The sequence below is a fragment of the Solea senegalensis genome, linkage group LG20 (assembly GCF_019176455.1).
Source record: "Solea senegalensis isolate Sse05_10M linkage group LG20, IFAPA_SoseM_1, whole genome shotgun sequence".
Taxonomy (NCBI): Eukaryota; Metazoa; Chordata; class Actinopteri; order Pleuronectiformes; family Soleidae; genus Solea; species Solea senegalensis.
The window spans coordinates 13,914,522-13,942,509 of record NC_058039.1 but is presented as its reverse complement, the minus strand read 5'-3'; the positions used below and the strand labels follow the sequence as shown (position 1 = coordinate 13,942,509).

At 38.8% G+C, this 27,988-nt stretch overlaps 5 protein-coding genes across 5 annotated transcripts; 4 read left to right on the top strand and 1 right to left on the bottom strand.

Annotated features, from left to right (window-relative positions):
* Window positions 1-106: 106 nt before the first annotated feature.
* tomm40l (translocase of outer mitochondrial membrane 40 homolog, like) lies at window positions 107-5,789 on the top strand. Its single transcript, XM_044052374.1, has 10 exons — window positions 107-159; window positions 1,255-1,466; window positions 2,010-2,077; window positions 2,634-2,726; window positions 2,815-2,916; window positions 3,230-3,335; window positions 4,241-4,363; window positions 4,585-4,661; window positions 4,848-4,950; window positions 5,463-5,789. Exons 2-10 carry the CDS (start codon window positions 1,256-1,258, stop codon window positions 5,600-5,602), a joined length of 1,023 nt encoding a protein of 340 aa, XP_043908309.1. The 5' UTR covers window positions 107-159; window position 1,255; the 3' UTR covers window positions 5,603-5,789.
* Window positions 5,790-6,780: 991 nt separating this feature from the next.
* Window positions 6,781-8,635, bottom strand: LOC122786239 (apolipoprotein A-I-like). The gene is made up of 4 exons (XM_044052391.1): window positions 8,554-8,635; window positions 8,389-8,442; window positions 7,549-7,699; window positions 6,781-7,463 (listed from the first exon to the last, which is right to left on the bottom strand). Exons 2-4 carry the CDS (start codon window positions 8,426-8,428, stop codon window positions 6,884-6,886), a joined length of 771 nt encoding a protein of 256 aa, XP_043908326.1. The 5' UTR covers window positions 8,429-8,442; window positions 8,554-8,635; the 3' UTR covers window positions 6,781-6,883.
* Window positions 8,636-11,192: 2,557 nt separating this feature from the next.
* On the top strand, window positions 11,193-13,423 carry LOC122786237 (apolipoprotein A-IV-like). Its single transcript, XM_044052389.1, has 4 exons — window positions 11,193-11,275; window positions 11,369-11,412; window positions 11,737-11,887; window positions 12,657-13,423. Exons 1-4 carry the CDS (start codon window positions 11,208-11,210, stop codon window positions 13,234-13,236), a joined length of 843 nt encoding a protein of 280 aa, XP_043908324.1. The 5' UTR covers window positions 11,193-11,207; the 3' UTR covers window positions 13,237-13,423.
* Window positions 13,424-14,981: 1,558 nt separating this feature from the next.
* Window positions 14,982-18,083, top strand: LOC122786238 (apolipoprotein Eb-like). The gene is made up of 5 exons (XM_044052390.1): window positions 14,982-15,288; window positions 15,471-15,534; window positions 16,145-16,295; window positions 16,847-17,134; window positions 17,548-18,083. The coding sequence occupies exons 2-5, from the start codon at window positions 15,492-15,494 to the stop codon at window positions 17,852-17,854; spliced, it is 789 nt and encodes a 262-aa protein (XP_043908325.1). The 5' UTR covers window positions 14,982-15,288; window positions 15,471-15,491; the 3' UTR covers window positions 17,855-18,083.
* A 521-nt stretch (window positions 18,084-18,604) lies between these two features.
* On the top strand, window positions 18,605-26,725 carry msto1 (misato mitochondrial distribution and morphology regulator 1). Its single transcript, XM_044052358.1, has 14 exons — window positions 18,605-18,963; window positions 20,090-20,219; window positions 20,410-20,479; window positions 20,815-20,890; window positions 21,373-21,424; window positions 21,861-22,014; window positions 22,131-22,245; window positions 22,472-22,606; window positions 22,686-22,838; window positions 23,606-23,737; window positions 23,844-24,028; window positions 24,399-24,503; window positions 24,594-24,706; window positions 25,540-26,725. The coding sequence occupies exons 1-14, from the start codon at window positions 18,880-18,882 to the stop codon at window positions 25,788-25,790; spliced, it is 1,755 nt and encodes a 584-aa protein (XP_043908293.1). The 5' UTR covers window positions 18,605-18,879; the 3' UTR covers window positions 25,791-26,725.
* Window positions 26,726-27,988: the final 1,263 nt, after the last annotated feature.

Sequence of the window (27,988 nt, the reverse complement as noted above, 5' to 3'; positions counted from 1 at the left end):
ACTGACAGGTGTGTCAGCGAGTCATATTAGAGGAATATGGCCCGCCATCCATTCACAGCGTGTTTCGATCGAAGTGTGGGCCGGTCTCACCCGTCATCACGACTTCATCGGTGCAACAGCGATTAACTTCCGGCTGCATCGTCCTCTGGATATTACAACGTGAGTAGCAACGTTAGCTCCGTGCTGATAAAAGCTGTGTTTTTATGGGAAATATAGAGATATGTTGGTTTGTTTTACTATCGCTGTTTACCAGGGGCTGTTTATGTTTCTTGTCCCTTGGTAGCAGTGGCTGTTTTGTTTAAATTACATGAGCCGCAGATGGAAACGATAGACGAAAGTAGCCAGGAGCTAGCTTAGCTAACGTTGTCTTTCAGGTCTCGTTAGCTTTCATTCATAACCTTAAGTACGTTTATATAAGAAGCTGTTTTATTACAAGTGTTTGTTCTTACATATTCTGTCATGCAGCGCCTTTTTTCAAAATAACGTTAGCCGGTGTAGGTTTTTAACCGCTGCCTTATCTTCATATGAATGAACATTGTGTGTGAAAGGTTAAAGGGATACGCCACCTATTTTTATATCATTATTACCACGTTATTAGTTCAGTTTCCCAGCCTGTCGCCTGTAACAGCGTTATACTGTGAACTGTACGCTCCAAATGATGCTCTAGACACTGTTTACATAATTAAATTTGATTTTAAGTAATAGATTTGGACGTTTATTTTAGGTATGCACATCTGCATGGTATTGGTATCAGCAATTATTGGCTTTAAAATGTTATAACAAATAAACTTTGTAAGATTGCTGTGCCCCTTAATTCCTTTTCACTGTCACAGTAAGAATACCCCAAGTGTGCCAGTACAAACTGGCACACCTATCTCCGCTCAATTCACAATATAAAAAAAACAAATGTGTGTACACATTTTTGCCAATTTTTACTGCCGTCTCTGTTGCACCGACTCTTGAAAAGGTATAAAAGCAATTTCGAAAAGAATATGTTTGATAAATGAATGCCAACCTAAATTTGATGCATGTTTACAACAAATGCACTTATGTCTCAAGTAAAAAAACTGGAAAAATTCTGTACATTTATTTGGCAACCCCTCCCCCCATCCCACTACCAATTTCTAGAGTTCACTGTGCACTTTAAAGCCACAAACGAATATATCACATAAACTGGTGCAGTCCTGGTTATATGAACCATTTCTGACACTCACCCTCCTTATTTACTTGCTCATTTCTTCCCTTTCCTCTCAGAATGGGCAGTGTTTTGGCTGCCAGCTCCCCCAACCCTCCACCACCAGCCACTGGTGGCACTGCTGCCTCCGGGTTGACAGTGCCGCCGGGCTTCGGGATGCCTTCAGTTTCCCCAGTGATTTCCCCAACTGGGGCTGCGTTGGGACAACAGGAGACGGAGAACCCTCTGCCAAACCCAGGAGCGTTTGATGAATGTCATCGCAAATGCAAAGGTAAATAACGGAAATGGGCAAATCCTCAAGATTGAATACTTAGACGTAACATGTACATACAAATAAAATAGCAATATAATTTCAATTTAATGATTTGATACATTTCTTTTCTTTGGAAGCTATTTGTATTTATCTACTGTATTTAGCGCTAACTGATATTAAGCAATTACTAAGGAAAAAGTTTGCTGCTGTGTATTAATCTGATCATCTATGCTGTTAGCTTTTTGTAGTTGTCACTGTTTTTGTTAAGTGTGTGCGTGTGTGTATATATGTACATGTGTATGTGTATATATATATCTATATATATATATGTGTATATATATATGTGTGTGTGTATATATATATATCTATATATATATATATAGATATATATATATATATATATATATACACATGTATATACACACACATATATATGTGTATACACACACACACACAGCAGCAGTTTTACTTAAACAAGATGTAACACTACCCACATGTATTGGGTATTGTTACATCTTGTTTAATATTTAATAATGAATGTATCTTTATTTTTGTTTGCAGAGGTTTTCCCTATGCAGATGGAGGGCGTCAGGCTCGTTGTCAACAAAGGCCTTAGCAACCACTTCCAGGTTAGTCATTTTCTTACAGTATATGAATTAAAATAGGCTGTTATTGTTTTGTTTTGTTGTTGTTTTTTTGAATAAACTCTTGAACTATGTCTACCTCTGTCGCTCAAGTTTAAGGCCTGGGCTGTGTTTGCTTAACTCCCACCCAGGCTCAAACTAAAGAAAATAAACAGCAAACACATTCATGGCACTTAATTGTTTGTACAGAATATTAACGTGAACGCGCAGATGTCAAACTACTGGTTTAACTGGTTTAAGTGTGTGAAGTGAGGGGAAAAAGCCAGTACTCCCCTTATCCATATGAAGCATAGGAGTCACTATTACTAAATCATTAAACACTAAATTATGAAACTGTTCACTAAATAAAAGAAGATACCAGAAGATGTTAATGGAGTTCATCTATATATTTAAATATTCAGTCCATATTAAAACAACAAAAAATGGACTTGCATATCTATTAGATTATTATTATCCTAAGTAAAGACTGTTTTCTAACATATCAGGAGAATCTCTGTTATCTGCTTTACTGGGTCTTAGAATGTTTTGACTTTTGTTTCAGGTGAATCACAATGTGATGTTGAGCACCATGGGAGATTCTACGTATAGGTTTGGTGCCACGTACGTTGGATCTAAGCAGACGGGTCCAGCAGAGGTGAGCTGCCGTGACATCCCATAGGTCAGACAACGTTTATTATTAAATCTTAGCACTGATACATGAATAAACGGTTTGTTTTGGTCAGTTATTTCCAGTCATGGTTGGGGACATGGACAACAGCGGCAGCCTCAACGCCCAGATCATCCACCAGATCACCAAAAGAATACGATCCAAAGTGGCCTTTCAGGTCATTATAGGTTTTTCCCTATCCAACTTTTTTCTTCTACTCTCTGCATTTGTCATCCTTTTTGTCCTCTTCTGTTACACCAACTGTCCTTGTGTCCTCCTTCACAACATTCATTAACCTTCTCTGTGGACTTCCTCTTTTCCTCCTGCCCTTTGTCCAATATAATCATTTAAATAACCACTCAACCATAAAAACTTGAATAACCACAGTTATTTAATAAACACACTTGGGTAGAAATTAGGGGCAGACGTTGATATTAAACAAATATAACGCGGTTTCTATTCACGTTTGTCGTAATTTCTCTCATCCACAGACGCAACAAAACAAGTTTGTTAACTGGCAGGGCGACGCCGAGTTCAGGGGAGAAGATTTCACTGCAACTGTTACACTTGGAAACCCAGATGTCCTCGTCGGCTCTGGTACGTCATCAGTGAGTGAAACTGCAAACGTGTTGTTATTCAAACTGGGTTAAAAAAATCTTCATTTGAAAGATTTAATGTTGATTTTATTAAATCCGCACATTAATCACATTAAAATAAATGATTTTCTGCCATTGTATTAGCTTAGTCTGCAGATATGTACTTTGCTATCTACGGTGTGGAACCAGAAAAAAAAGATGCTCTAATGTTGTGATTTTTCCGTTTCAAGAGGACTATTTATTTTGTTTTTGTCCTCCACTGTCAATCTAAAAACAACTGTGCTCACAGCAACCTCTGCTGGACTACTTGGTAATTACGTCCAACACTTCTAGGCCGTATATTTTAAATTCAAGTGGGTTTTTTAGGGTTTGAGTTCGAGTTATCATCTACGACTGTACTATAGAGTTGCACTGTGTGGTCATTTTGAATAAAAAGTGCGTAAACATAAATATTTTTAGGGCTGCAACTCACAATTATTTTCAAACTAGATTAATAGAAAGCTTTTCTTGACTAATTGATCAGTTGTTTGGTGCTTAAAATGACAGAAAACACTGAAAGGTGGTGATTGTTGTTTCCCAAACCTCAAAATGATGATGTTCTCCAATGTAACTGAAAAATGAATGATCAAAAAAAGTTTATTTAGTAATCGATGAATAAAGGATTAATTGTTGCAGCCCTAATATTTCTAATGATACCTCAGGTTGGAGCAATACAAATAAAAAAAAAACTTTCATAACCAAGCAAAAACATCTGTTAATGAATCGATATTGACTTGAATTTTGTGAAACCCAGCCCCTGTTGTTGTTGTTGTTGTTGTTGTTGTTGTTGTTGTTGTTGTGATTAAAAAAAAGCAAAGCATGAATCTGTACATGAGCGCCCCCTGCTTGTCTTGTTGTTGTGCACAGGTATTGTTGTAACACACTACCTCCAGTCCATCACGCCCGCTCTGGCTCTGGGAGGAGAGCTGGTTTATCACCACAGGCCAGGAGAGGAGGGAACAGTCATGTCCTTCGTCGGCAGATACACAGGTGAGATGCAGGAAATAGAGCTTTGGACGCCACGTGACTTGGCGTATGAGTTTACTGTACACTTAAAATCCCCAAAGTGACATATCGCAGAAACTGATTGAATATAAGTGACTCTGGATTCCCATCCATTTATAACCCTGACGTTTCAAAGAGACGTTGTTGCCTGTTATACACAGTGTGTTTTTGGATTTTAACTTGAAGTGTTCTGCCTTTTTTCACAGGTAATAACTACATTGCCACTTTGACACTCGGTTCAGCTGGAGCTCATGCTTCTTATTATCACAAAGCCAATGATCAGGTAACTACTACTACTTCTTCTTCTCCTCCCTGTTGTTTTTCTACATTACGTACGTATGCATGGAGTCCGGTATGTGTGTGTTGACTGCTGTACATGTGTTTGGAGTCTTGTCCTGCTGCTCTGCTGTTCTGTCCAGTGTTTCCCATTTCACCCTCAGATGTAAATGTCCTCTCTGCTCGTCAACAGCTGCAGGTCGGTGTGGAGTTGGAGGCCAGCTCTCGTATGCAGGACACCAGCGTGTCATTCGGTTACCAGCTAGACATGCCTAAAGCCAATTTACTGTTTAAAGGTAACATGTTCTTATCTATGTGTTGTTATTTAAAAGAGATGTTCAATCCTTTACTTTTATGCCAAATCTCACCTTTACCTTGTTTTGTCTGTGTGATAAGCCACATCCTCACATACTACTCAGACCAATCAGATGCAAAGTAGGCGAGTCACTGGCCTCAGCCACACACGATTCCATTTTAATTATAACTTGATATTAAGTTCTGGGCTACATGAAGTCATCAGGGCAGCCACATGTGGTCCACTGGCTACGAGTTTGAGACCTCTGGTCTATAGTTGAAGTACATTTATGTACATATTACGCATATAAATATTAATGTGTTAATAAATGAGAGTGTTACAGTCGGAAAGCACCAGATGAAGCTGTTTTTCCCCCTGCTAGTTGAGCTTCATAGTTAATAACAAAACAGGGTATTTCATTTACTTAAGCTTTTACCATCATTTCCAATAGACGGATATATTTGCTGAATTTTGGTTTTTATATAACAATGTTTCTCCGTCTCTCTCTCATAGGCTCAATAGACAGTAACTGGGTCGTTGGTGCAACATTAGAAAAGAAGTTACTTCCTCTGCCGCTCTCTCTGGTTCTGTGCACGTTCCTCAACCACAGCAAGAACAAGTTCCAGTGCGGCTTCGGCGCCACCATCGGTTAGACTTGAATGTTTGATTTTTACAGGATGGACAGACGGTGTCATGTTGATGTTCAACTTCACACCATCCTCGACCTCTTAAAGCAGATTCAAGCTTAATCATGTTTAGAACTTATCCCAGATCAAGTTTCATGGTAAATATGCCGAGTAGAAACACTGAAAAGGTTAAAAATAAATCTGACGACTTTAATCGTTGTGTGGTCAGATGTTAGTTAAAAGGATGTGGTTGTCATGAATTCTCTCGACACAAACCAGTAGAACATTAACTCTTTTGTTTTTGTCACTGAATTCAGTGCCTGTCGTGTTTTGTTTTGATTTTATTTGTCTCTTTTTTTTTTACTGTAAAGTCTCGATGTGTAGTGAATGAAATCATTGTTTACACACTGTGAGGAAAAACGACCGTAACGTCACAACTCATGTTCACAATCCATCCCTTGCTTTGTTGCCTTTTTACGTTACGTACATTAGGAACAGTATATACACATGACCTGTATTTATATATATATATATGTGTGTATGTATATATATATATATATGTGTATATATATATATATATATATATATATGTGTGTGTATATATATATATATTTGTATATGTTTATATATATATATATACACACACACATCTTGAAAACTGATAAAATACAATTTCTTACAAAAAAAACACCCTGCACCTCTTGACTCATTCATCAGTTGTCGATTTGTTTTGTTTAAATTGGACACATTTTATCTGAAAAATCTGTAGTTTGTTATTTTCTGGTTTCTTTGCTTCATATAACAAAGAAATCATTAAAATCTAACAATTTTGCTTTGTGGACAAAAGACATTTGAGAACATCATCATTTCCAGTTTTTGGTAAACACTGATCGATATTTTCTAACATTTTACAGACCAATCAAGTACTTCATTAATCTGTCGATTATGAAAATAATTTTCAACCCTTTTATACTCAAATGCAAGGATGAGCACTTAATGTTGCAACTATTCTTGCATCTATTGTATGTTGCAACTATTCTTTATTCAATTAATTAGTTCTTCTGTCAACAAAATGTTGATCTGTGTGCCCTAAAACCACTGTCATAGCGGAGAAAAGAAACTAAGAACATCTAACTAGCTAAAATTGCAGAACTGTTTTTTATTTTTAATCATAAAAACACACTGAAGACACAAAACTGAGAAAATTGATTTGTTAGGTTTTATTGAACAAAATAAACAGGAGGTGGAAAGTTGGCTGGAGTTGGAAATAAATATTAGTCGTGTGGAGAATCAGGATGTAGCAGTGGTTTACTGGGTCATCTTGGAGAAGGTCTCCCACAGGGCAGCCAGCTGAGCCTGCACGTCCTGAGCGCTGGCTTCCAGCTTGGCCTTCAGCTCCTCTCCATATGGAGCCAGGTTCTGCTGGAGTTCCTGGGCTTTCTGGCTCAGCTGGGTCTCAAAGCTCTGGGCCATGGGCATCATGGTCTTCTGAAACTCCTCCACGCTCTGCTCCATCTTCTGCCTCATCTCCTGTGTGTAGGGAGTCATCTGGGCCTGCAGCTCATCAGTGCTCTTGTCCAGCTGCTCCTTAAGCTCCTGGCTCTTCTGCAGCAGTACGGTCTTCAGCGCCTCTGGGTCCATGGCGTCAACGTAGGGGGCGACGTCCTTCTTCAGGCCCTCCACATGCTTCTGAATTTTAGCCACCACTTCCTGAGCATAGGGCTGCATGTTCTCACCCACAGAGACCAGGTCTTTCTCCAGACGGGCTTTCAGGTCCTCGACCTCCCTGTTGAACTGAGTCATGAAGTCCTGAGACAGAGGAGCCACCTGAGAACGAAGAGCGACCACATACTGGTTCACCATGTCAGAGCTCTGAGCGATCCTGGTACTGTAAGAAAAGGAAAAAACACATGTCAAATTAAACACAAAGTGTCTTTATATGTTTATTGACTTTATCAGACTGAGTCTCTTACTTGACTTCCTGTCCCAGCTCAGACTGTCTGATCTGCTTCAGTGAGTCCTCAGCTGTGAATGTTGCTTTGGCAACGTAGTCCCAGAAAGCATCTTTGACCACCTCCAGGTTGCTCTTGGGTGCATCCTGCCACAGGATGTTGGCGTTGCAACCTGAGGATGAAATAAAGAGGCAGAAGTTAGAGCCAAGTTCAATGTTAAAAAAGAAAAATGAAGTTTTAAAGCTGTAGTACGTAACTTACAAATTCTACATTATTTTACATTCAAACCATTGTCAAATGGGGATAAAGCGGTTAGATGATGACTGACTGACTGACCATTGTCAAATGACCTAACACGGTTTTAAATGACTGTATCTGAGTGTAGCGGTGTGTCGCCCAGTGACAGTCCCATGCTGCACACAGGAAGTGAGTTTTTTGCTGAGGCAGATGGAGGCAACAGCAATATTGTGCTAGTTAAGACCACTGCGTAAAATGCTAAATTACTAAATACTCAACTGTAGAACAACTCTGCATCGTGGACTGACAGATGGATGGATTATTGAAAACCAGGACTAAAGTATTATCAATTCTACTGCTCAAAAAACCCAGTCATTCACCAGTTTGAAGGGTTAAACGCTTCTCGTCTCTGCCTGTCCCTGTGCTGCTGCTGTATACACACAAACACTTGTTTCTGATGAAGGACGTAGCAAACAAATCATTGTTTCTTTTCACACAGACCAAACACAGGTAGAATAATATCAACAAACAAACCTCATGAAAATATCACAAAAAGTTACATACTGCAGCATTGACGTTTGTAAATTTGATCAAGTTTTAAATCCTACATGAAAATTCACTCACCAGAGAAAACAGCAAAAGCGAGAACCACAAGTACCTTCATGATTGATTTTGACTCTGCGGGACAAAGAAAAATATTCATCATTTAATAAAAAACACATAACAATAGATTAAAAAATTACTTTTATATATGAAATTTAAAATAATTGAATCATGTCATGTGTTTACCTTTCTGAGGCAGCTTGTCTCTTCGTCTCTCTGATGACTGTTGTGGTGCAGACGGACGCTCAGACACAGTTTTTATAGCAACGTTCGAGGGTAAAGTCCTGCTTCAGCTGCCGCGCTGGACGACTTCTCGTCACTGCTGTCGTTCCACGTCAGGTTATGAGTCAGTGCAGGGTCAACATTTACACATTATTTATGCTCACACAGCATCACGTACAACACGTGTACAACAGAAACATACATTAAAGATCATTGAATTTAAAAATGAATCTCAAATATTTTACATTTGCAGGATTTATAGACTTTATTTATTGTATTGTTACTGTTATAATATGATTGTTCATTTCAATCATGAACATTTTTTTCTCAATTTTTTGTCTCTTTCCAAATGCCTACATTACCCACAATGCCACTACCACAACCACTAACAGTTTGACCAGATATTCAAATATGTTATGGCACAGGTGGATAATGTAGCACTTCCATACACAAAGGCAGACTCATTTAAAGTGCTGAACTAAACATTTAAAAACAACACAGAGGCAAAACTGGAAAAAAGGCTGAATATGCTGTTTAATTTGTGACAAGTCATAAAAAGACATTAAAAAAGAGAGATTTAAGTATTAAAAGGTGAAAGAAGTTAAGTATCATATATAAATTAAATGTAGTTAAATGTAATTTCTCTGTAATACAATACAGAGAAATTTAGCAAACTAGAAAGCTAGGTAATTAGACAGTTGGGTAACTAAAAAGCTAGTTAACCAGAAAGTTGGCTCGCAACAAAGTTGGCTAACTACAAAGATAGCTAACAAGAAAGTTATGTAACTAGAAATTGAGTTGAACTTGAAAGATACCTAGCTAAATAGAAAGAAAGGAAAATACTCTGAAACTGTCATTTGTTTAGCATAAATGTTCCAAATTTTATGGACGATTTTGATTCAGAGATGAGGGTTTTGAAATAAACTCTCTGGTGACATCATAAATCTAAAACAGTCATCATGAAAAGGTTAGAGAATCTTTATCACTGTATTGTAGCTAAAATATTTACACATCCACAAACAAAAAATATTGAAAATAAAGTAGGAAATTTGAAGAATTCCTCTCTCACAATGGATTTAGACTGTACTTAAATTATGTATTCACTGTTCCTCCATTGATCCAGTGAATGTAAACAACAGCTCATCACATTTTTTGGTTCTTTATCTTAGTGAGTGAGACCTCTTTGTCTCTGAGTGTCATTGTCTCTGTGTGTGCATCACATGAAAACAGTAGGATGTTGATTATTATTTTCTCCTGAGCTCATCTGTGTTATCAGTGCGTCAGTGAGGAAAAACAAAACACTCCTGAGTGAAGATAATCTGCAGCTTGTGTGGAACAGCTGGATCAAAGTCCTGCCCACATTTCACTGACCTACACATCCAACCACAGTGGTGTCTCAACAAAATTAATATCATTTTAAAATTAGAATTTATATTTAATAGTACAAGTCACAATGAAGTTAACAATGGACACCGGCAATGATGCGTTCCAGTTGTAATTGGACATAAATGGAACGTAATGCAATCGCGTAATGAGTGAATGAATGAGCATCACGGTTTTGTATTAGTCACCCACATTCACATGGTCCCTTGGTGCTTTTCATTCCTATTCCTGTTAGCGTAAATGTGGTGACTGTTTAGTTTATTTTGTATTCTGAGACTTCATCACATTTCTAATGGTTGATGAAGGTTGTTTAGTTATTTGTTTATGTAGAATATTTCCATAATGTCCATAAGAGTTGGTACATTTTTAGTTAGCTAACCCTTTGGTTAGCTATCTTTCTAATTAGCTAGGTATAATTGTATGAATAAAGCTGCATTTATCTATTTATTAATTTAGCTAGATAGCTGGTTTTCTAGTTAGTTAGCTTTCTAATTAGCTAGGTATAGAGCAAATTGTACAAATAGAAATGCATTTATCTATTTATCTAGGAAGGTAGCTGGCTTAGCTAACATTCTAATTAGCTAGGTGGTTAGCTTTCCAGTTAGCTAGCTATAGAACAAATTGTAAGTTTAAAGCATCAATCAATTTTCTACAGCTTTATCCTCCACGTGGTGCAATAAGTTCAATAAATCTTGCAAGGAAATAATTAAATTAATCAATGTATTAATATTTGATATTGTATTCATTATTTATATTTAATTTTTTCGTTTCATATTTTTCATATTCTTTCATATTTTCCTTTTCAAAAAACATAATACAATTCATTTGTGGCATCAAAAAACACAACACAAATCAAGCTTATTAGTAGTATTGTATGTGTTTTTACATTTTTCATTGTAATTTTACAGTTTGTACATCATCAAAACATTTTTAAAAAATAGGCAGCGTGTTTAAAGTTATATTATACATTTTATATTTTTTAAATTTCTCTCCTAAATCTTGACGAAAACACACTGAGACGTGTTACAATTTACAGGGGAATGAGAGCACAAAGAAAACTTTAAGATTACAGAAGATTGCAGTGTTGACTTTACAATAGATGTCATCATTCGTGGACAAAGCATCATTAACACTACTGTCATGTGGACGCAGAGGTGACAGCACAGCACTCACTGGACTTTACTCCTCTGTGTCATCTGTGTCATCCATACAGCTCAGCTCACTACGGTATATATATGTCCATCAAAGTCCAGGGCAGGACACACACTCTCACACTCGGCCACCGACTGAACAGCGAACTCAGGTGAGACTCCAGCGACGAGCTGTTCCCTCTGACGCTTTGAGCTTCAAATGAAAAATAACCAAAAAACTAAAATTTGGCATGTTTTCCTTTTAGAGTCATGAAGATCCTTGTGGTGCTTGTTCTCGCCGTTTTCACAGGTAAAGTAATCAACATTTTCAGCATCTGTGTCAGGGCTGCCCAAAGTGAGGCTCATGGGCCAAAGGTTTCCGCAAAAGTGTTTTACTTGGCCCACAAGATTTACTCATTATAAATCAATAATGGGTCATGGAGATATTTTATGGGTTGCCAAATAAATCTGTTGTATTTTTCCTAGCATTTTACTCAAAGTTAAATTAAAAAAAAAAGTCTGGTTTGCCCATTTAAAAGTGCTTTTTAAAAAGCTGCTCTTTTCATCTGTGTCATAAAAGATGAGAGTGAACTATTTTAAAATAAATGTTTTCTCCTCTGTTCTTTTCGTTCAGGCTGCAATGCCAGAGCCGTGAAGCAGCAACAGCCCAAACAGCAGATCGACATGGTCAGAGATGCTTTCTGGGACTACGTTGGCAAGGCAACCTCGACTGCTGAGGACTCTCTGAAGCAGATCCGACAGTCTGAGCTGGGAAAGGAAGTGAAGTAAGAGTCTAAGAGTCACACTGTATTTAAAGTAAAGGCTTTATGTAGCTTTACCTTTAGCATTTTATATCAATAATGAATTGAAATAAGAAAATAGTAGGACAGAAAAGTTAGTTTTAGGTCAAAGTTTTGTTTTGGCTGCAAACTTTACTGTTTTGGTGCAGTCGTGGTCTTGTTTTCTGCTGCAGTTAGAAGCTCTAAAAACCCCAAATACTCAATACCCAGTCACAGCTGATGAACATAGAACATAGAAGGATTTGTGAACAGAGTTGGTAGAGACCAAAAACAGAGCAAAAAGATGGCGAATTGTGGATTCGATAACACACCTTTAAAAAACATTGATTGTGTTTTTATTAGAGCTGCAACGATTATTTTCATAACCGATTAATCAACAGTATCAGAAAACCTTAAAAAATGTTGATCGGTGTTCGTCACACCTGGAAATTATGATGTTCTCAAATGTCTTGTTTTTTCCACAAACCAAGATGATTCACTTTTAATGATTTCTTTGTTATCCAGAGCAAAGAGTTGAAGAAAATACTCATGAAAAAAAAAAAGATTATCGATTACCAAAATAGTTGTTGATTAATTTAGTAATCGATTAATAATCGATTAATTGTTTCAGCTCTAGTTTTTATGGATTTAATGACTCATCACATTGTCTGTTGTGTAACTGAGGCAGTACACATGTGTGTTTAATTTTTACATAATACATAAAGAACAGTTTTTCCTGACTTACTCAGCGTTTTTGGTGTTTGTGTCTCCACAGCACACTCATCTCTGAGAGCACCAATGCTGTCAACCATTTCAGCGATGCCATGCGCACTCAGGTGGCTCCTCTCACCAAGGACCTCATGTCTAAGCTCTCCAAGGAAGCCCAGCGGCTGCAGCTCCGCCTGCAGAAAGATCTGACCACCATGGGCACCAATCTGCAGCCCTATGCCGAGGAGCTGGCGTCGGACCTGCAGAAGAAGGTGGAGGACCTGAGGAGCGAGGCTGTGCCTTATGCCAACGCCATGGACTCTGACGCGCTGAGGGCCATCCTGCTGCAGAGGAGCCAGGAGCTGAAGTTGCAGCTGGAGAAGACCGTGAAGGAGCTGCAGGGCCAGGTGGTGCCCTACACGGAGGAGATGAAAGAGAAGATGGAGGAGAGTGTGGAGGAGTTTCAGAGGAGCATGATCCCCATGACCCAGAACTTCCAGTCCCAGCTGAGCCAGAAGACCCAGGAGATCCAGAAGAACTTGGCTCCATTGGGAGAGGAGCTGAGGGCCAAGCTGGACGGCGACGCTCAGAACCTGAAGAAGCAACTGACCACTCTCTGGCAGTCCTTCACCAAGATGATGCAGTAAAAAGACAAACAAACCCTGAAGCTGTGTTAGGTTTAAGTTATTTTCTCCTGCTGCCGCCTCAGCAGTGATGTTACCTCATTTTCTATGTTTTATATGCTCTCTCTGCATAAATGTCAATATTTATTTGTCTTGACTGTTTACATCTGTGTGACCTGTGAAAGAACAATAAACAGAGTGAATGAATTGATCTGAATTTTGTCTTTAAACCTTTTTACACACGAAAAACCCCCCACTAAATATATGTCAAAATAAATGCAATTTCTTGAACTTTTTCGAGGTTCTTAATTAAGTCATTTTCATTTGGTAGAAATGGAAGATAAATTGGACTGTTGAGCAACAGTTTTACTATTTATGACCTCAACAGCAGCTGTTTGGTCAAAATCACACACTCACTTTGTCACTTTCATCACTTCTGAAAAAATTAAATAGAATAAAAAAGGGAAAAGAAAAAGCTATGACGAAGAATGTGAAGGATGAAGAGCACATGCAAGCATTGCACATGATATTAATCTTCCACATAAACTTGAACTGAGTTAATATGACGCCTCTGTGTGTAACTAGTTTAACATAAACAAACTGAGAGTCAACCAAATATGCAAAAAGCAACATCAGTCAGTCATCATCTAACCGCTTTATCCTCCACCAGAGGGTCACGGGGGGTGCTGTGCCAATCTCAGCTACATCGGGCGATAGGCGGGGTACACCCTGGACAGTTCGCCAGTCCATCGCAGGGCCACACACAACTAGAGACAAACAACCATTCACTCTCACGCTCACTCTTATGGTCAATTTAGAGTGTCCAATTCACCTAATCCCCACATTGCATGTTTTTGGACTGTGGGAGGAAGCCGGAGAACCCGGAGAGAACCCACACACACACGGGGAGAACATGCAAACTCCATGCAGAAAGGCCCTTGTTCCAACCGGGGCTCGAACCCGGGTCTTCTCGCTGCAAGGCAAGAGTGCTAACCACAACATCACAGTGTGGCCGCAAAAAGCAACATGTATAACAATAATGATTTAGATATTTGGGGACTTCTCCACTGTTCTACAAACACGTATACTCTTTATTTTTGGGGAAAAAAAAATCAAAATTACAAAGTATTTACAGCATTGTCATTTATGTCTAGACATTAACATTAGCTTTTTTGCCTATTACCGGGCATTAGCATTCTTGCTTAAATACAGACATTAGCATTCTTGCTTATGTCCTGACTTCAGCGTTAGCTTTCTTGCTTAAATTTTGAACATTATCATTCTCACTTGAGTCTGAACACTAGCATTGGATTCATGCTTATGTCCAGGAATTAGCATTAGCATTCTTGGTCATTACCTTACATTAGCCTTCTTGCTTGAAATCCATACATTAGCATTCTTGTTTAAGTCTAAACAAGCATTAGAATTCTTGCTTATGTCCGGACATTAGCATTCTTGCTTATAGAGTTGTCAACTTCCTGTTTAGAAAATGTAACTTTAACTGCATTTTAAGAAGAAAAAAACACCCAAAACATGTAAAGGTAACTTTCACGTACAGTACACTGTGTCTTTGTTTTTTTAACAACTAGACAAAAAGGAAGATTAAATCTTCATAGTGTTCAATATAAAGTTATTGATTAATCTCAGTTCTAAGTGTATTGGAGGTTAATTGTAGTATATTATGAGTTGCATAAAACAGACTCTGGACCAGAGCAACTGGACAGTGATTTGTATGAACAGAGTGACCTTTAGCCTTTCCACCTGCTGCTGGTTGATCAGCAGAGACAGTGTCTCTGGCAAACGAGTACAGCGTTGTTTTCTGATCATCTCATTATCTGCAGATAATCAGTCAAGGAGATGAGAGGTTTTCACCTGGTGACGGAGCTGAGGTCAGACCTTGGCGTCTCATTTGTGACCTGTGCTCCTTCCATGTGGAGCAATAAAAGGTGACAACAGCACAGTTTTCGCTGGGAACTTCGGACGCAGGTCAGCAATCCTGCTGACATTTATCGGATCACATCAGCGTATAAATACAGTGATGAGCTCAGACAGTTTCTCAGATCAGGATTCACTGAGGTGAGACACTCACTGAATCATTTCATTTTTTTTATTTGTTTTTAGCCGACAAATATTTATAAAGGCTGATACATTCTTTAGAGCCTTGTATTTATATATATATATATATATATATATATATATATCAGTGTTTTTCCTTATAGATATTAGTAACTTACTGTGTTTATGGTTGGATTTTCCAGGTGTCCACTTGTCTCATCATCATGAGGATGTTTGCAGTTATCTTCGCTCTGGCAGTTTGGTCAGGTAAGTTCAAAACTTCCACTACCATTAAAAAAACAAACATCTTTCTATTCCAGTTATAATCCATATTTAAATAATTATTGTCAAAAATATATATGTCACTGTTTTTTCCCACTTATTTTCATAACAAAGTCAGGAAGGTTTAAAGAAAAATAAATTAAAACATTAAAAGGGAAATAGAGGGAAGGAAGAAAGGAAGGAAGGCAGGGAGAGACAGAGAGAGGGAGGAAGGAGGGAAGGGAGGGAGAGAGATAAAGAGAAAGGAGGGATGAAGGAAGGGAGGGAGTGAGACAGAGGGAAGGGGAGGATGGAAGGAAGGAAGGAAGGAAGAGACAGAGGAGGGGAGAAAAATAAATTATATTGAGTCTTATATAATTTGAAAGCTTTATTTTGAAAATACAGTATTTTCCTCAAACATTTTAAATGATAGAATCATTTTGCGAGTTTTCTCAAAATATGAGAGTTTGTTTGTAGATTTATTAAATCTTTGAGATTTTGTGTGTTTGTTTTTTTAGCACTTGTGTTTTCAATGACCTATGACCCAAATGTAACGAAAAAATAACCCAATAGAATGTTACAAGGTGCATCATAGATTGTTTTGTGTTGAAAACAGGCTGCCAGGCCAAAAGTGTTCCTCAGGCAGACGGGAGGAATTCCTGGCTCCTCAACGTCGATGAGTTTGCGGATTATTTCAGTGACTTGAGCTCAAAAGCTGACGAGTTTGTCAAGAACACCAAGAATTCCCAGATCAACAGAGAACTGGAGTGAGTTTGAATTCACACCACCTTCTTTATAGACCTGACATTTTCTATCAAGTTCATGCAGCAACTCCTTTTATCTACAAAATAAAGTTAATTATTAGTGTCAGTATTATGGTTTAGCACTGATAGACATTGGTTATGTAACAGTTAACCCAAGAGTCAGTGAGGTGAGACGTGGAGTCTTGAGTCTCAAGTCCACTTTTCTGACACGTCTCGGTTTAGTTTCAGCAATTTCTACACTTTCTACAATATTTCAGTTAAACTCTATACATTTTCCTTGAAACATTTGGAGGTTTTAGTACAAGACGAGCTTCTGAGTCTCAAATCCACGTTTCTGACATCTCAGTTTAGTTTTAGCAAATTTCGGCCCAATATTTCAGTTAAACTTTTTCAGTTTTTTCCAGTAAAAAAACTGGGTTTGAGTCTCAGGTTTGTCTCAAGTCCACATCTCTGAAGGGGCATTTCAAGTAACACGTTTAGACAATAGGATAAATGATGTGATAGTAAGTGTAGGACGACTTTAACAAACCCTGTACACAATGACTTTTCTCCAGCACCTTGATACGGGACAGCATGTCCGAGCTGACCTCGTACAGCAAGGATGTGCAGGACAAACTGGCCCCGTACACGCAGGAGGCCGCAAAGAATCTGGGCGAGGACCTGAAGACAATGGCCGAGAAACTCCGCCAGCACATGGAGGAGGCCCGGGAGCAGATGGACAAGTATGTCCAGGAGCTGCATACCATGATGGAGCAGAACGCCGACGACGTCAGAATCAGGCTGACGGCCTACAACCACAAAATGAAGAAACGCCTCACCAAGGACACGGAGGGCATCAAGAGGTGAGACACTGAGGACAGATGGATGTCCTGAAAGGCGCTCTGGTAGTTTAAATAAGTTTACCTGCTAATCTGAACTAACCCTGCAGAAGAAACTGAGGGAAAAAAAGTTACTCCTGTTCTCAATAGTTTTTCTTCTACTAAACTCAAAAAAAGTTACCTAACATTTAACATGACAATGTAAAATGTACTGTATATATAGTATATATATGTAGTACTACAGTACAAAGTGACAATGTGTACTTTTAAGTCAATTTTACACTGTAGTCTTTCTTAAATATGATGTTAAGTTTAAATATTATCAAAACCTGTGAGTTTGAATCTTCCTACCTACATTGCTAGATATCTAGCTAACCATAAAGCCAATTGTCAGAACCTATATAACACAGATTCACTCTTCACTCTTGTGTCCTCAGACAAGTTGCTGACTTCTTTGAGGAGCTTCAGACTCGTACGTCGGACAACATGGAGGAGGTGAAGACTCGCTTTGAGCCGTACTTCTCTAAGGTGCAGGACAACGCTCAGGCCAAGATCTCCACACTCAACGACCTGCTCAAGTCCCAGACGGACAACCTGCAGGACAAGATCCAGGCCACAGCTGAGGACATCAAGGAGCGCCTTGAGACGACCACAGAGGACCTGCGGTCCACCCTGGAGGACAAGATGAAGGATGTGTCCATCTGGTTCCAGCCTCTTGTCAACCTGTTCCAGGAGAATGAGTAAAGGCTTTACTCAAAGCATCAGGAATGACCACCAGAGCCTGTGTGTGGTTTTAAGGATTCATCAATAAAGATGGTTGAAGGGATGTTTGTCCACATGTCCATACAGTCTGTGTCTCATCACCTGTTACAATCCTGTCTCACAACCTGAAATGTCGACTGTGTTGAATTCAAGACCCACAAATTCAAACTTACTCCATTGCTGCTTTAATAAAAGAAAAAAACAAAACTTCCACATGTGTTGAAAATCACTGGCTGTAAATAAAAACAACCTCAGACTTCATGTTAACACACTTCTCTATGTCACCATATCTCAAATTTCTGCATATTTAAGATATTTAATATTATTATAACTTTATGACAGAGCCAATAAAGGTGACACAGACTGCATCAGGAATTTTCAGGAAAATCACGTTAATATAATTAAAATGACATTAAAATGACTCAATTCATCAGTTGAAGTTTTTAAATGCTATTATATGAGGATTGTGTTATTTTGATTCAAAATAAAAATTATTAATAAAATAAATAAAAAATCTCGTAAAAACATGCCTGAAAAAGAAAGACTGTAAAAACACATCCGGAAAAAAGAAATATGGTGAAAACAGTCCCGAATTTTTTTTTTTGGTAGAAACAGACCTATTTTTATTATTATTCAGAAAAACAGATCTGGGGGGGGGATCTCGTAAAAACTGACCCGGAAAAAAATCTTACAAAACAGAGCCTTTTATAAAATAAAATAAAATAAAATAAAATAAAGTATGTAAAATAAATATCCGTGTGACGGATGTTTACACCACATGTGAGACTACGGCACGGTGAAACCCAACTATCATCCTTGTTACCTCTACATCCAATCTTAATTCGCCCTGCTTTCCTCTCAGCCAATAGAATTCCCGCATGTTCTAGAATGCCCGCCCCTCCGCTAGTCTGTCGCTGTCCTCTCCGGCGTTGTCATCTCCAAACATGTCCAACATGTCCACACAGAGGACATAAACCATTCAAAATTGTTTGTTTGATCCCGTCACGATGAGCGGCGTCTGTAGAGAAGTCGTCACTCTTCAGCTCGGACATTATTCGAACTTTGTCGGGACTCACTGGTGGAATTTACAGGTGGGGAAAGTCCGGAGCAGCTAACGCTATGCTAGTTTAGCTGAGTTAGCTTTACATGGGTTGCCTGACACTGAGCACGATGTTGAGTGAGAATATGAATATTATCAACGTTTAAACTTTCTAATTTAAGTGGAAATGTGAGATTATTTAGTTTGTAAGAGTTAGAGCATGAAAAGTATGTTTTTATGTCATGTGTATCAGGTGTGTAGCCTCTTTGAAATGGGAGAATTAGTCATGTTTAAACAAAAAATAAATTACCTTTTCCACACAAAAGTAATTATTGATTACGTCACAGTCAAGTAAAATGTTTAGAATAAATTAAATCATTTTCGATTACAAACTAGGTCAGACATTCACTTATTATCCTGTAGTTTAAGAAGTTAGGAGGAACTAGACCTTTACCAAATACTATATTTAGATGATGTATCACTATATCAATAAGTGCATTTGTATTTAAAATTATTCCTTTATTTCAAAAGTGTTGTCAAGTGTGTTGTAATTTCATAAGTTATGTAAATGTACCTGATTTACCTACTAAAACCAAAGTTGTTTTTATATGTATATAACTTATGAACACTCTGTATGTTAAAAGAAGATTTCTGATTTTTCAGCTTCCTAAATGTGCATATGTTCTGGTTTATATGTTCCATTTGACAACAATAACTTAAACCCCAAATTAAAACTGATATCTGTTGGTTTGTGGACAAAACAAGACATTTGAGGACATCATTATTTGGAGGTGATCAACATTTTGTGGACCGAATGTGAAAGTACACAGGTTAATGGATTATTAAGATAAAGGTTAACTGCAGCTCTATAATAATGTATAAAATACAATAGTCTTGTAAAGTTAGTAAAAAGTCAACAACATACTCGTCCAAATGATAAAATTGTCCAATAGTCATTGCTTTATGGATTTTGTGAAAGAGTTTATAACGTTCTTAAATTCTATTCATAGAGTATCCATGTATGTGCTGCTAAACAAGTAAAATATCAGCAAACTTCTAAAAAATTATATACAATTAACTTTGGTGAAGTGGTTCTGCCAATTAAAAAAGTCACTCAAGCTTTCTTATTTTCATCCAAAAGCAAATTTAAAATTGCTGATCTCCTCTTTTGTCCACAGGATGCGTCTTTATCATACGACCCGGAGACACCGCCTGGTGAGATCCAGAGCGATGTCATGTTTCGTGAAGGTCAGACTCTGGGCGGACACGTCACCTACACGCCTCGCCTCATTGCCATGGATCTCAAAGGTAGTTCACCCTCTCACATTCTTAATTTGTCAAGTTAGTGCATTAATCTAAAGTCAATGTACAAGTTTCTTTAAAAATCTGTTGGTCAGTGGTTTTATAAGCATTTATTCCACTACTAGTCATGTTTATAAAAGTGTATATATGATCTCACTCTGTAGATTAATCAGGTTTCTGCATTTTATCGTGACAGGAAGTTTGCAGACTCTGCGACAGGAAGGACATCTGTATGACGCGGGCAAAGACACGTCTGCTGTCACATGGTAACGTGAGGGTTTGTTTTCAAATATGTACCAAATAGGAGGCACTCACACAGGCCACTTTATTGGGTGTTCTTGCTCAACTGCTCATTAACGCTTATTAGGTAATCAAAGCAGTGTGTTTTTACGCATGTAAACGAGGTCAAGACATTCTAAAAAGTGATTTTAAATCAGTCCACTAAAACTGTCTCCTGGATTAACATTCTTGTATTACATGTTCTGTGACCGGGTGTCACATTTGCTCTGTTGCTCCATGGGAGTTTATTTTACAGACATGAATTACTTTTACACGTTCTATTTTATAATATAAGAATGTGTTTGTTTGGTCTTTTCTTCAGGGAGGGAAACCTAAGGATGCACAAACAAAGTCCACCAGCAAAGAACAGCTTTCTAGAAGAGCTGGACAAGTTTGACGTGAGTGTGTGTGATGATGGGTTAATGGTAATTAAATCTAATCTTATCTTAATGTTAATAACAATGACATGCAACATTACCATCACATGCTGTGGTGAGTGTGTGTCTGAGCAGTGTCCTCTACAGCCTGAGCCACAAATATGTGTAGAAATCAACATCTTAAATACAGTAAATAAGGCTTTATTCATATAAAACTATTTAAATCATAGTTATAAAGTGCTGCACAGTTTATAAAATCAACAAACAATAAGATACAAATGTTTACAAAGGTCTTTATTGACATTAGAAAAAGTAGTAGTGGTGCAATCAATATGAGTTATAATTGTTTTAGGTACTGCCATTTTTGTGGTTTACTTTCTATAACAGGTGAATAGAAAATATTTAAAGATCTAAAGAAACATTTATTTTGTCTTAACATGGACCATTTTAAACCAATGATTCTAGATTTCTAGTTCTGTAAATTTCTCTTTTTAATTTTCTAGAAAGGAGAGAATCTCACAGAGGTTGGTTTCTCCTCACAACCTCAGCACTCAGGTAAACTCTTCACCTATTAACACATTTTTCTCTCAATCAGTGTGTTTACATGCGTGTAGAAAGTCCAACTTTAGTCAAACTAAGACAATAATTCTGTTTTCTTAATGTCATGTAAACCCATTCGTCCGACTAAAATCGAGATAGTGTTAGTCGGACTAACATACCCGGATAATGCGATTCATAGTCTGTGTATACACTTAGTCGGACTGGAGTCATTTCCTCCCTGGTCTTTGACCCAGAAGTAGAAGGAGACGACTCATAAACTGCAGTACTGTTGCCGGAAATCACACAGCGGTGGCGTCTTTCTTCGGACTCTGCATTTTGTCCAATTGTCTTAGTCAGACTACAGCCTTGGCTTGATTAAACCGTGCATGTGAACGTACCAACGGTATTGTCAAGCACAGCAGTGACCAGTGTGAAAAATACTTCCCCTCAGCAAGTTCAGTGAGTGTGGACACGGTCAACAGTCACCTGGCTAAAGTGCAGAAGCACTACAGACTGGAGGGCAACGTGAAGGTGTGGTCCGATTTCCTCAGGATCCACCTTCACCCTCGCACCATCTCTGTCATCCACCAGTACAACCATGACGGGTAGGTAAACGTGCTGAGTAGTACCTGCTCTTCTCCAGCAGATGTCAGGCTTTACACAACAAAAACAACATTAATATTAGCAAATCCATATTTGTATAATCTTTGTGTGTGTGCAGGGAGGCTCATCGGCTTGAGGCGTTTGGTCAGGGAGAGTCTCTCCTGCAGGGGGCACTGCTCGAGAACCTTGAGGACAGACTGCACTTCTTCATCGAAGAGTGCGATTATCTTCAGGTAGATAAATGTATACATATTCTTTTGATTTAATGGTTCTGTGCCAACAAAAAAAATATTTGTTTGTCTCAAACAATGTTTTAAATACTATAATAGTTTCCTTGTTTTTTTTGCGTGTGCCTGTGTGTGTGTGTGTGTGTGTGACAAACTCCAAATTCCAATTTCCACATGCACGACTCACATACACAACAATACGTTAATCATCATCATCATCATCTCCTCTCAGGGTTTCCAGGTGTTGTGTGATATGGCCGATGGCTTCGCGGGCCTGGGGTCAAAGGTCACAGAGATGCTACAGGACTCGTATGGTGGAAGAGGAATCCTCACCTGGGGTTTAGCACCTGTCAGTCACCCAGACTCGGTGAGTCAGTCAACTCAGTGTCCAGACTCTCTTGTGTTTTTTTAAAAAACATTTTATAATCGTATTTTCATTTTCTCAGACTCCAGTGAAGGACTTGTATCATCTGCTGAACTGCACGTTAGCGACGGCCCACCTAGCCAATCACAGCTCCTTCTTCTGTCCTCTGACTCTTCGTGGTGGACTCGGGAGACGACCCTCGTCCCCCATAACTTTCCCTCACCTCAATTATGACGTGAGTCTTAATTTCTTATTGTAATATCAACACCAGTCCCTTTTTTTTTTAATGAAGTATAAGGTGATTATTAGGTTTAAGTCATTTGGAAACAATTTGCTTTACCTACGTTTAGATATTGAATTAAATGAATACAGTTAACTTCAGAAATTAACAATAGTATCCACCTGGACTTCAAGTTGTCCAAATCACACAGAGCCTCACTGAAAGTCAGCAAAATAAAAAATATAAATTAGGGTTAGGTTACTGCAAGAGAGGGGGGCAGAACTATAGGTCGAGGAACAAGTTGTTTAAATCTGTGTTTCCCAAACTTTCCTTATGAGGACCCACTTTGTAAAGATGTGACCCAAATCTAAATATAAATCTTTTAAAAATGTTTTGTCTTAGCTCCTTCAGGCTGTTGTAGAAACATGGCGGCCTCTGTAAAGCATGGCCCTTGCATAAAGTATGTTTTTAAGGCTTTTACTAATGGTTTTTATTTGACAGAAATCATACAGAAATACTCATGGGTAGTATAATAAGTTTCTCCCATATGTTTTATACTTTTAACCCCTGATTTTGACATTTTACTTCATTGATTTGGAGAAATACAATCATGGTTAATTATAACAAAATTAAGTTATCTATCTCACCTTCTATGAATAGGATTAATGACATTGTAAAACTGAGAGTCCCTGTTAAATTATACTTGTATACAGAAGTAACATGTGTAATAGAGATTTCTGTCTAAAGACATCTGTGTCACTGTTTTTTTCTCCCTCCGTCAGGCGTCACTGTGGTTTCACTCCAGCGCCGTCTTGGCTCTGGCCTTGGACGCTCTCACTGTGCCTTACAGGCTGAGAAACAACAGTGTCCCCATGTGGCAGGTGGCCGAAACGCTGGCCGTTTCGGGCAGAAAGGTGACTTTTTTTTATTGCTGCTTTTGATCCAAAACCGCCATCGCGTACAGTTAAAATACCTATTTATTTTAGTAGTCCACTGGTATTGATTGTGCATCTTTTATAGGTGGTGGCTGCGTACGGCGCGGTCCCCTTTCCCATGACACACGGCAGCACTCTGCCCAGCGCTCTGAGTGCCTGCTCAGACGCTCTGCCGTGGAAACCTCTGTCCGCCTGCTCTGAACTAGGCGATGGTCGATGCTACGGACAGTGGACGATGCTCAGAGGCTACGAAGGACAGAGACTCATCAGGTTAGAACATGCCCTCTGATTGCAGGTTTCCCCGAATTGTTAATTAAGAAAACACAGACAGGTTCTTTTAGTATTTACATTTTATTAAATAAATCAAAATCACCTTCACAACCACCCCCTCCCCCCCCCCACACAGAGTGCACCTGCAGCTTACACACACACACACACACACACACACACACACACACACACACACACACTAATGCTGTAATCACACTGGATGAGTTTACATACGAGTGACCGTCATTTTTAGGGGGCCAGGGGTAACTGGCTAGCGTCACCTGTCGCTATGTGGACAGACGCAGATACGTGCATCCATACGTGAGGCTTTTCTAATGTGTTGCTAAAACTGTGATTTTCTTCCCCGCAGCTCTTTGACTCCGGGGACTAAACCTCCCACTCCCCTGCACAGTCTCTACAGCGGGGAAGACGTCCTGTCGTCCTACATCAGATCTTTCTACCCTTCTTCTCCTCTGTGAGACCCGACACTGGAAGAAAATACTTTAAACTCTTGTTTCAACGGGGAGGGGAAAAAAAATCTCACTGCCACTCTCTCTTGTTACAGCGCTCTGCAGCTGGTGTCCACTCCCAGTAGACTGACGCCACCTTTCCCTCAGATTTTCAGTTCGTCCATAAATCCTCAAGGTTTCCTGCAGAGTCAGCCTCCTTTACCTTCCTGTGAGTACATTTATACCTTGTGGATATGATCAGAAATACAACACTGTGACAAAGGTCTTAGGCCATAGATTTGTTGTTTTAGCAATGCTTTAATGAAGATAACAGTTTAATTATTTATAAATCACTTTATTGGGATACATCCAGAAAATATGGGATGTACATGTATGCAATTTTAAAACACCATATTTTTCAGGGAAAGAACAGCTTTTATAATGTTTACATTTAGTGTGATGTACACTTAATGTACATTTAAGAATTACTAGTTTGACAACTACATTGAAGTAAGCGTAATCCAGTTTGCGTTATTGCTTCAAACTGAACCACATGGTGTAAATGAGGCTATATTTCTTGTACAAATACATACATTATCATCATCATCAAACCACTTTATCCTCCACCAGAGGGTCGCGGGGGGTGCTGTGCCAATCTCAGCTTCATCGGGCAATAGGCGGGGTACACCCTGGACAGTTTGCCAGTCCATTGCAGGGCCACACACACATAGAGACAAACAACCATTCACTCTCACACTCAATTTAGAGTGTCCAATTTAACTAATCCCCACATTGCATGTTTTTGGACTGTGGGAGGAAGCCGGAGAACCCGGAGAGAACCCACACACACACGGGGAGAACATGCAAACTCCATGCAGAAAGGTCCTTGTTACAACTGGGGCTCGAACCCGGGTCTTCTCGCTGCAAAGCGAGAGTGCTAACCACTACATCACCGTGTGGCCCCAAATACATACATTTATATTAGAATTGTTACTAAACTGACTGTACGGTTAACTTATTCCATAATGTACTTTTTAACGTTTCTTTTCTCTGTGTCTCAAGCCTCTGTGGTTTCGTCCGTTCCTGTCATGGCGTCCCTCCAGTCGGGCCCAGCGCTCGGCTCCTGGCTGTCGCAGCTGCATGGTGGCGTCAGTGCGTTCGACCTCCGCCGCGTGGCCCCCAGCTTCCTGTCCCAAGGGCCTGAAATAGCCGACTACGAGGAGGCCCTGGAGCAGCTGCGCATCATGGCCCGGTGTTACCGCGATGACGGTGGCGGGACGACGCGCTCTTCCTCCGAAGAGGATGACGACTGATGTTGTGACCTGCGCGTCTTCAGACAGATGAGTGCTGGATTGCACAACAGGAAGAGGACAGTTTCTCTGAGGCTGAAATAGAAGCATGGGGAGCAAAGATGATACATTTGTATGGGGTGAGATAACTTCACACATACTCGGTTGGGATTTATTCAACATGAATAGGAATTGGCAACCGTGGTAATATAATTCAAAAAGTTATGAGAAAATAAATACACATGCGAAGTGCAATTTTACGATTGTGGGTTCTTTATTGTGAATATGAATCTACAGTTGTCGCATAACTGTCAAAATACGCCACAGGGGCCATTGATTTCACACACTGCGCATGCATTCACAGCTAGTGCTGAGATAAACGAGGTGGAAGCATGGATGCATTATGAGAACTGGATCGAGCTCCGCCCCCTTGGCTACGTTCATTTCTATGGAGCTGCTCACCCAGCACATAGGCCAGAAAAGTTTCTGACTTCTGGGTTTATTTCCGGGTCATGCGGCCCATAGAGCATACGCAGTAGTGTTACTCGAGGGGCATCATTAATGTAAGACCTGTTTAGTTTATAGCTAAAACAAAGACGAGGTATTATCTCAGGCCTGTATAAAGGGCTTATAAACATGAAAACACACTCGACCCTTATACATTAAAACAAAATGGGAAATGGAAGGAGGAATAGATAAAACAGAGGAAGAATGGATAACAATATGAGCATATTAATGGAAATGTAGGGTCTCAGAGAGCTGGAGGGTATTTGGTTGGAAAAGCCTGATAAGATATTTTATTACACCTTAACAAAAATCTCACTATGACGGTAACTCTGTAATGTTATTATAACGTATTGGAAGGGAATGCATACTACAATACCAGAGATTTTTGGAAGGCAATTGCCTCTGGAATGGAAAGTTTTATTATTTTTGGACTCATGCTCAATGATGGAAAAGAGAGAAATATCTGTGTAGTACTTTGTTGGTGGCCTGACTTTAAATATGTGGATGGACATCACAATGGAGATTTACAGGATGGAGAAAATGACAGAAGATGTGAATTACAAGAGGGACCGGTTTGTTTCACATTGGAGGAAGGTGGATTATATAATACCACACAGGCCGGACTTTGACTAACCTTAGATAATACATAATGTGTATTACTGGCAATTATATCTTACTCCCTACATGTTCATGTTCTTGTTATGTTTTTTATTTCTTTATTTATTTTTTTAATTTGGTTTTTATGTTCTTTTTGTCCTAAATGCACATGGAACATTGATTGCTGAATATCAATAAAAATAGATAAATAAAGCATTTAATATAAAATGTTTTGGTTCATGGTATTTTTACAATGTTGTATTTAGTATATTTGTAATGCATTTTAACTGAGTACTGGATGTTAATTTGACGTCATCAAACTTATACGTAATATACGTACGTAACAGGTAAACACATTTTGTGGACACATACAACAGTTTTGTTGTCCACAAATGTTGGTGGCAAAAAACTCTGGGATTTTGTCCATGAAAATAATGCCAAAAAAGTACTTTTAGGATAACATTACAAGAACGGTTCCAGTGCACATTAATCGAGAAGTTTAAAAATAAAGCTCACAATTATTATTTTTATATTAGTGTAATGATCATTAAATATTACAGTCAGACCAGAAAACCTGCAGACTCATGATTGTTGGAACCATTTTATTGGTGTTCCCAACTGATCTCGGAGAGACAGGAGTAGATAGGCGCGTACTGGCCACAGATTTTGCATGCGTCATCACAACGTTCTGTCTCAGTCTTTCAGCCAAAAACTGAAAATTCGTTTTTTGGCCATTTCTGGCCATTGTCCACCGATACGTTTCGGTCACCAAATTTTCGGTGCATCTCTAATGAGGAACAGTAACAATGTGCTAAAAGTAGATTTATAACTATGTCTATATATAACTATATATTATATGACTGACTGACTGACTATAGTATGACATTTTGGGGGATTTTGGACGACATACTATAGTATGACTTTTTTGAGTGATTTTGGACGACATACTATAGTATGACTTTTTGGTGTCATTTTGGACGACATACTATAGTATGACTTTTTTGAGTGATTTTGGACGACATACTATAGTATGACTTTTTTGTCACATTTTGGACGACATACTAACCTATGACTCTTTTATCACATTTCGGATGACATACTATCCAATGACTTTTTTG

Coding starts and splice junctions, on each gene's coding strand:
- msto1 (XM_044052358.1), top strand. CDS start 18,880: ATGAGCGGCGTCTGTAGAGAAGTCGTCACTCTTCAGCTCGGACATTAT. Junction 20,480..20,814: donor GACACGTCTGCTGTCACATG/GTAACGTGAGGG, acceptor TCTTTTCTTCAG/GGAGGGAAACCTAAGGATGC. Junction 24,504..24,593: donor TTCTACCCTTCTTCTCCTCT/GTGAGACCCGAC, acceptor CTCTTGTTACAG/CGCTCTGCAGCTGGTGTCCA.
- LOC122786238 (XM_044052390.1), top strand. CDS start 15,492: ATGAGGATGTTTGCAGTTATCTTCGCTCTGGCAGTTTGGTCAG. Junction 16,296..16,846: donor CAGATCAACAGAGAACTGGA/GTGAGTTTGAAT, acceptor ACTTTTCTCCAG/CACCTTGATACGGGACAGCA. Junction 17,135..17,547: donor GACACGGAGGGCATCAAGAG/GTGAGACACTGA, acceptor TTGTGTCCTCAG/ACAAGTTGCTGACTTCTTTG.
- LOC122786237 (XM_044052389.1), top strand. CDS start 11,208: ATGTCCATCAAAGTCCAGGGCAGGACACACACTCTCACACTCGGCCAC. Junction 11,413..11,736: donor TGTTCTCGCCGTTTTCACAG/GTAAAGTAATCA, acceptor CTTTTCGTTCAG/GCTGCAATGCCAGAGCCGTG. Junction 11,888..12,656: donor GAGCTGGGAAAGGAAGTGAA/GTAAGAGTCTAA, acceptor GTGTCTCCACAG/CACACTCATCTCTGAGAGCA.
- tomm40l (XM_044052374.1), top strand. CDS start 1,256: ATGGGCAGTGTTTTGGCTGCCAGCTCCCCCAACCCTCCACCACCAGCC. Junction 2,917..3,229: donor GATCCAAAGTGGCCTTTCAG/GTCATTATAGGT, acceptor TCTCATCCACAG/ACGCAACAAAACAAGTTTGT. Junction 4,662..4,847: donor ATCACAAAGCCAATGATCAG/GTAACTACTACT, acceptor GCTCGTCAACAG/CTGCAGGTCGGTGTGGAGTT.
- LOC122786239 (XM_044052391.1), bottom strand. CDS start 8,428: ATGAAGGTACTTGTGGTTCTCGCTTTTGCTGTTTTCTCTG. Junction 7,700..8,388: donor CGCTTTTGCTGTTTTCTCTG/GTGAGTGAATTT, acceptor TTTCATCCTCAG/GTTGCAACGCCAACATCCTG. Junction 7,464..7,548: donor GAGCTGGGACAGGAAGTCAA/GTAAGAGACTCA, acceptor CTTTTCTTACAG/TACCAGGATCGCTCAGAGCT.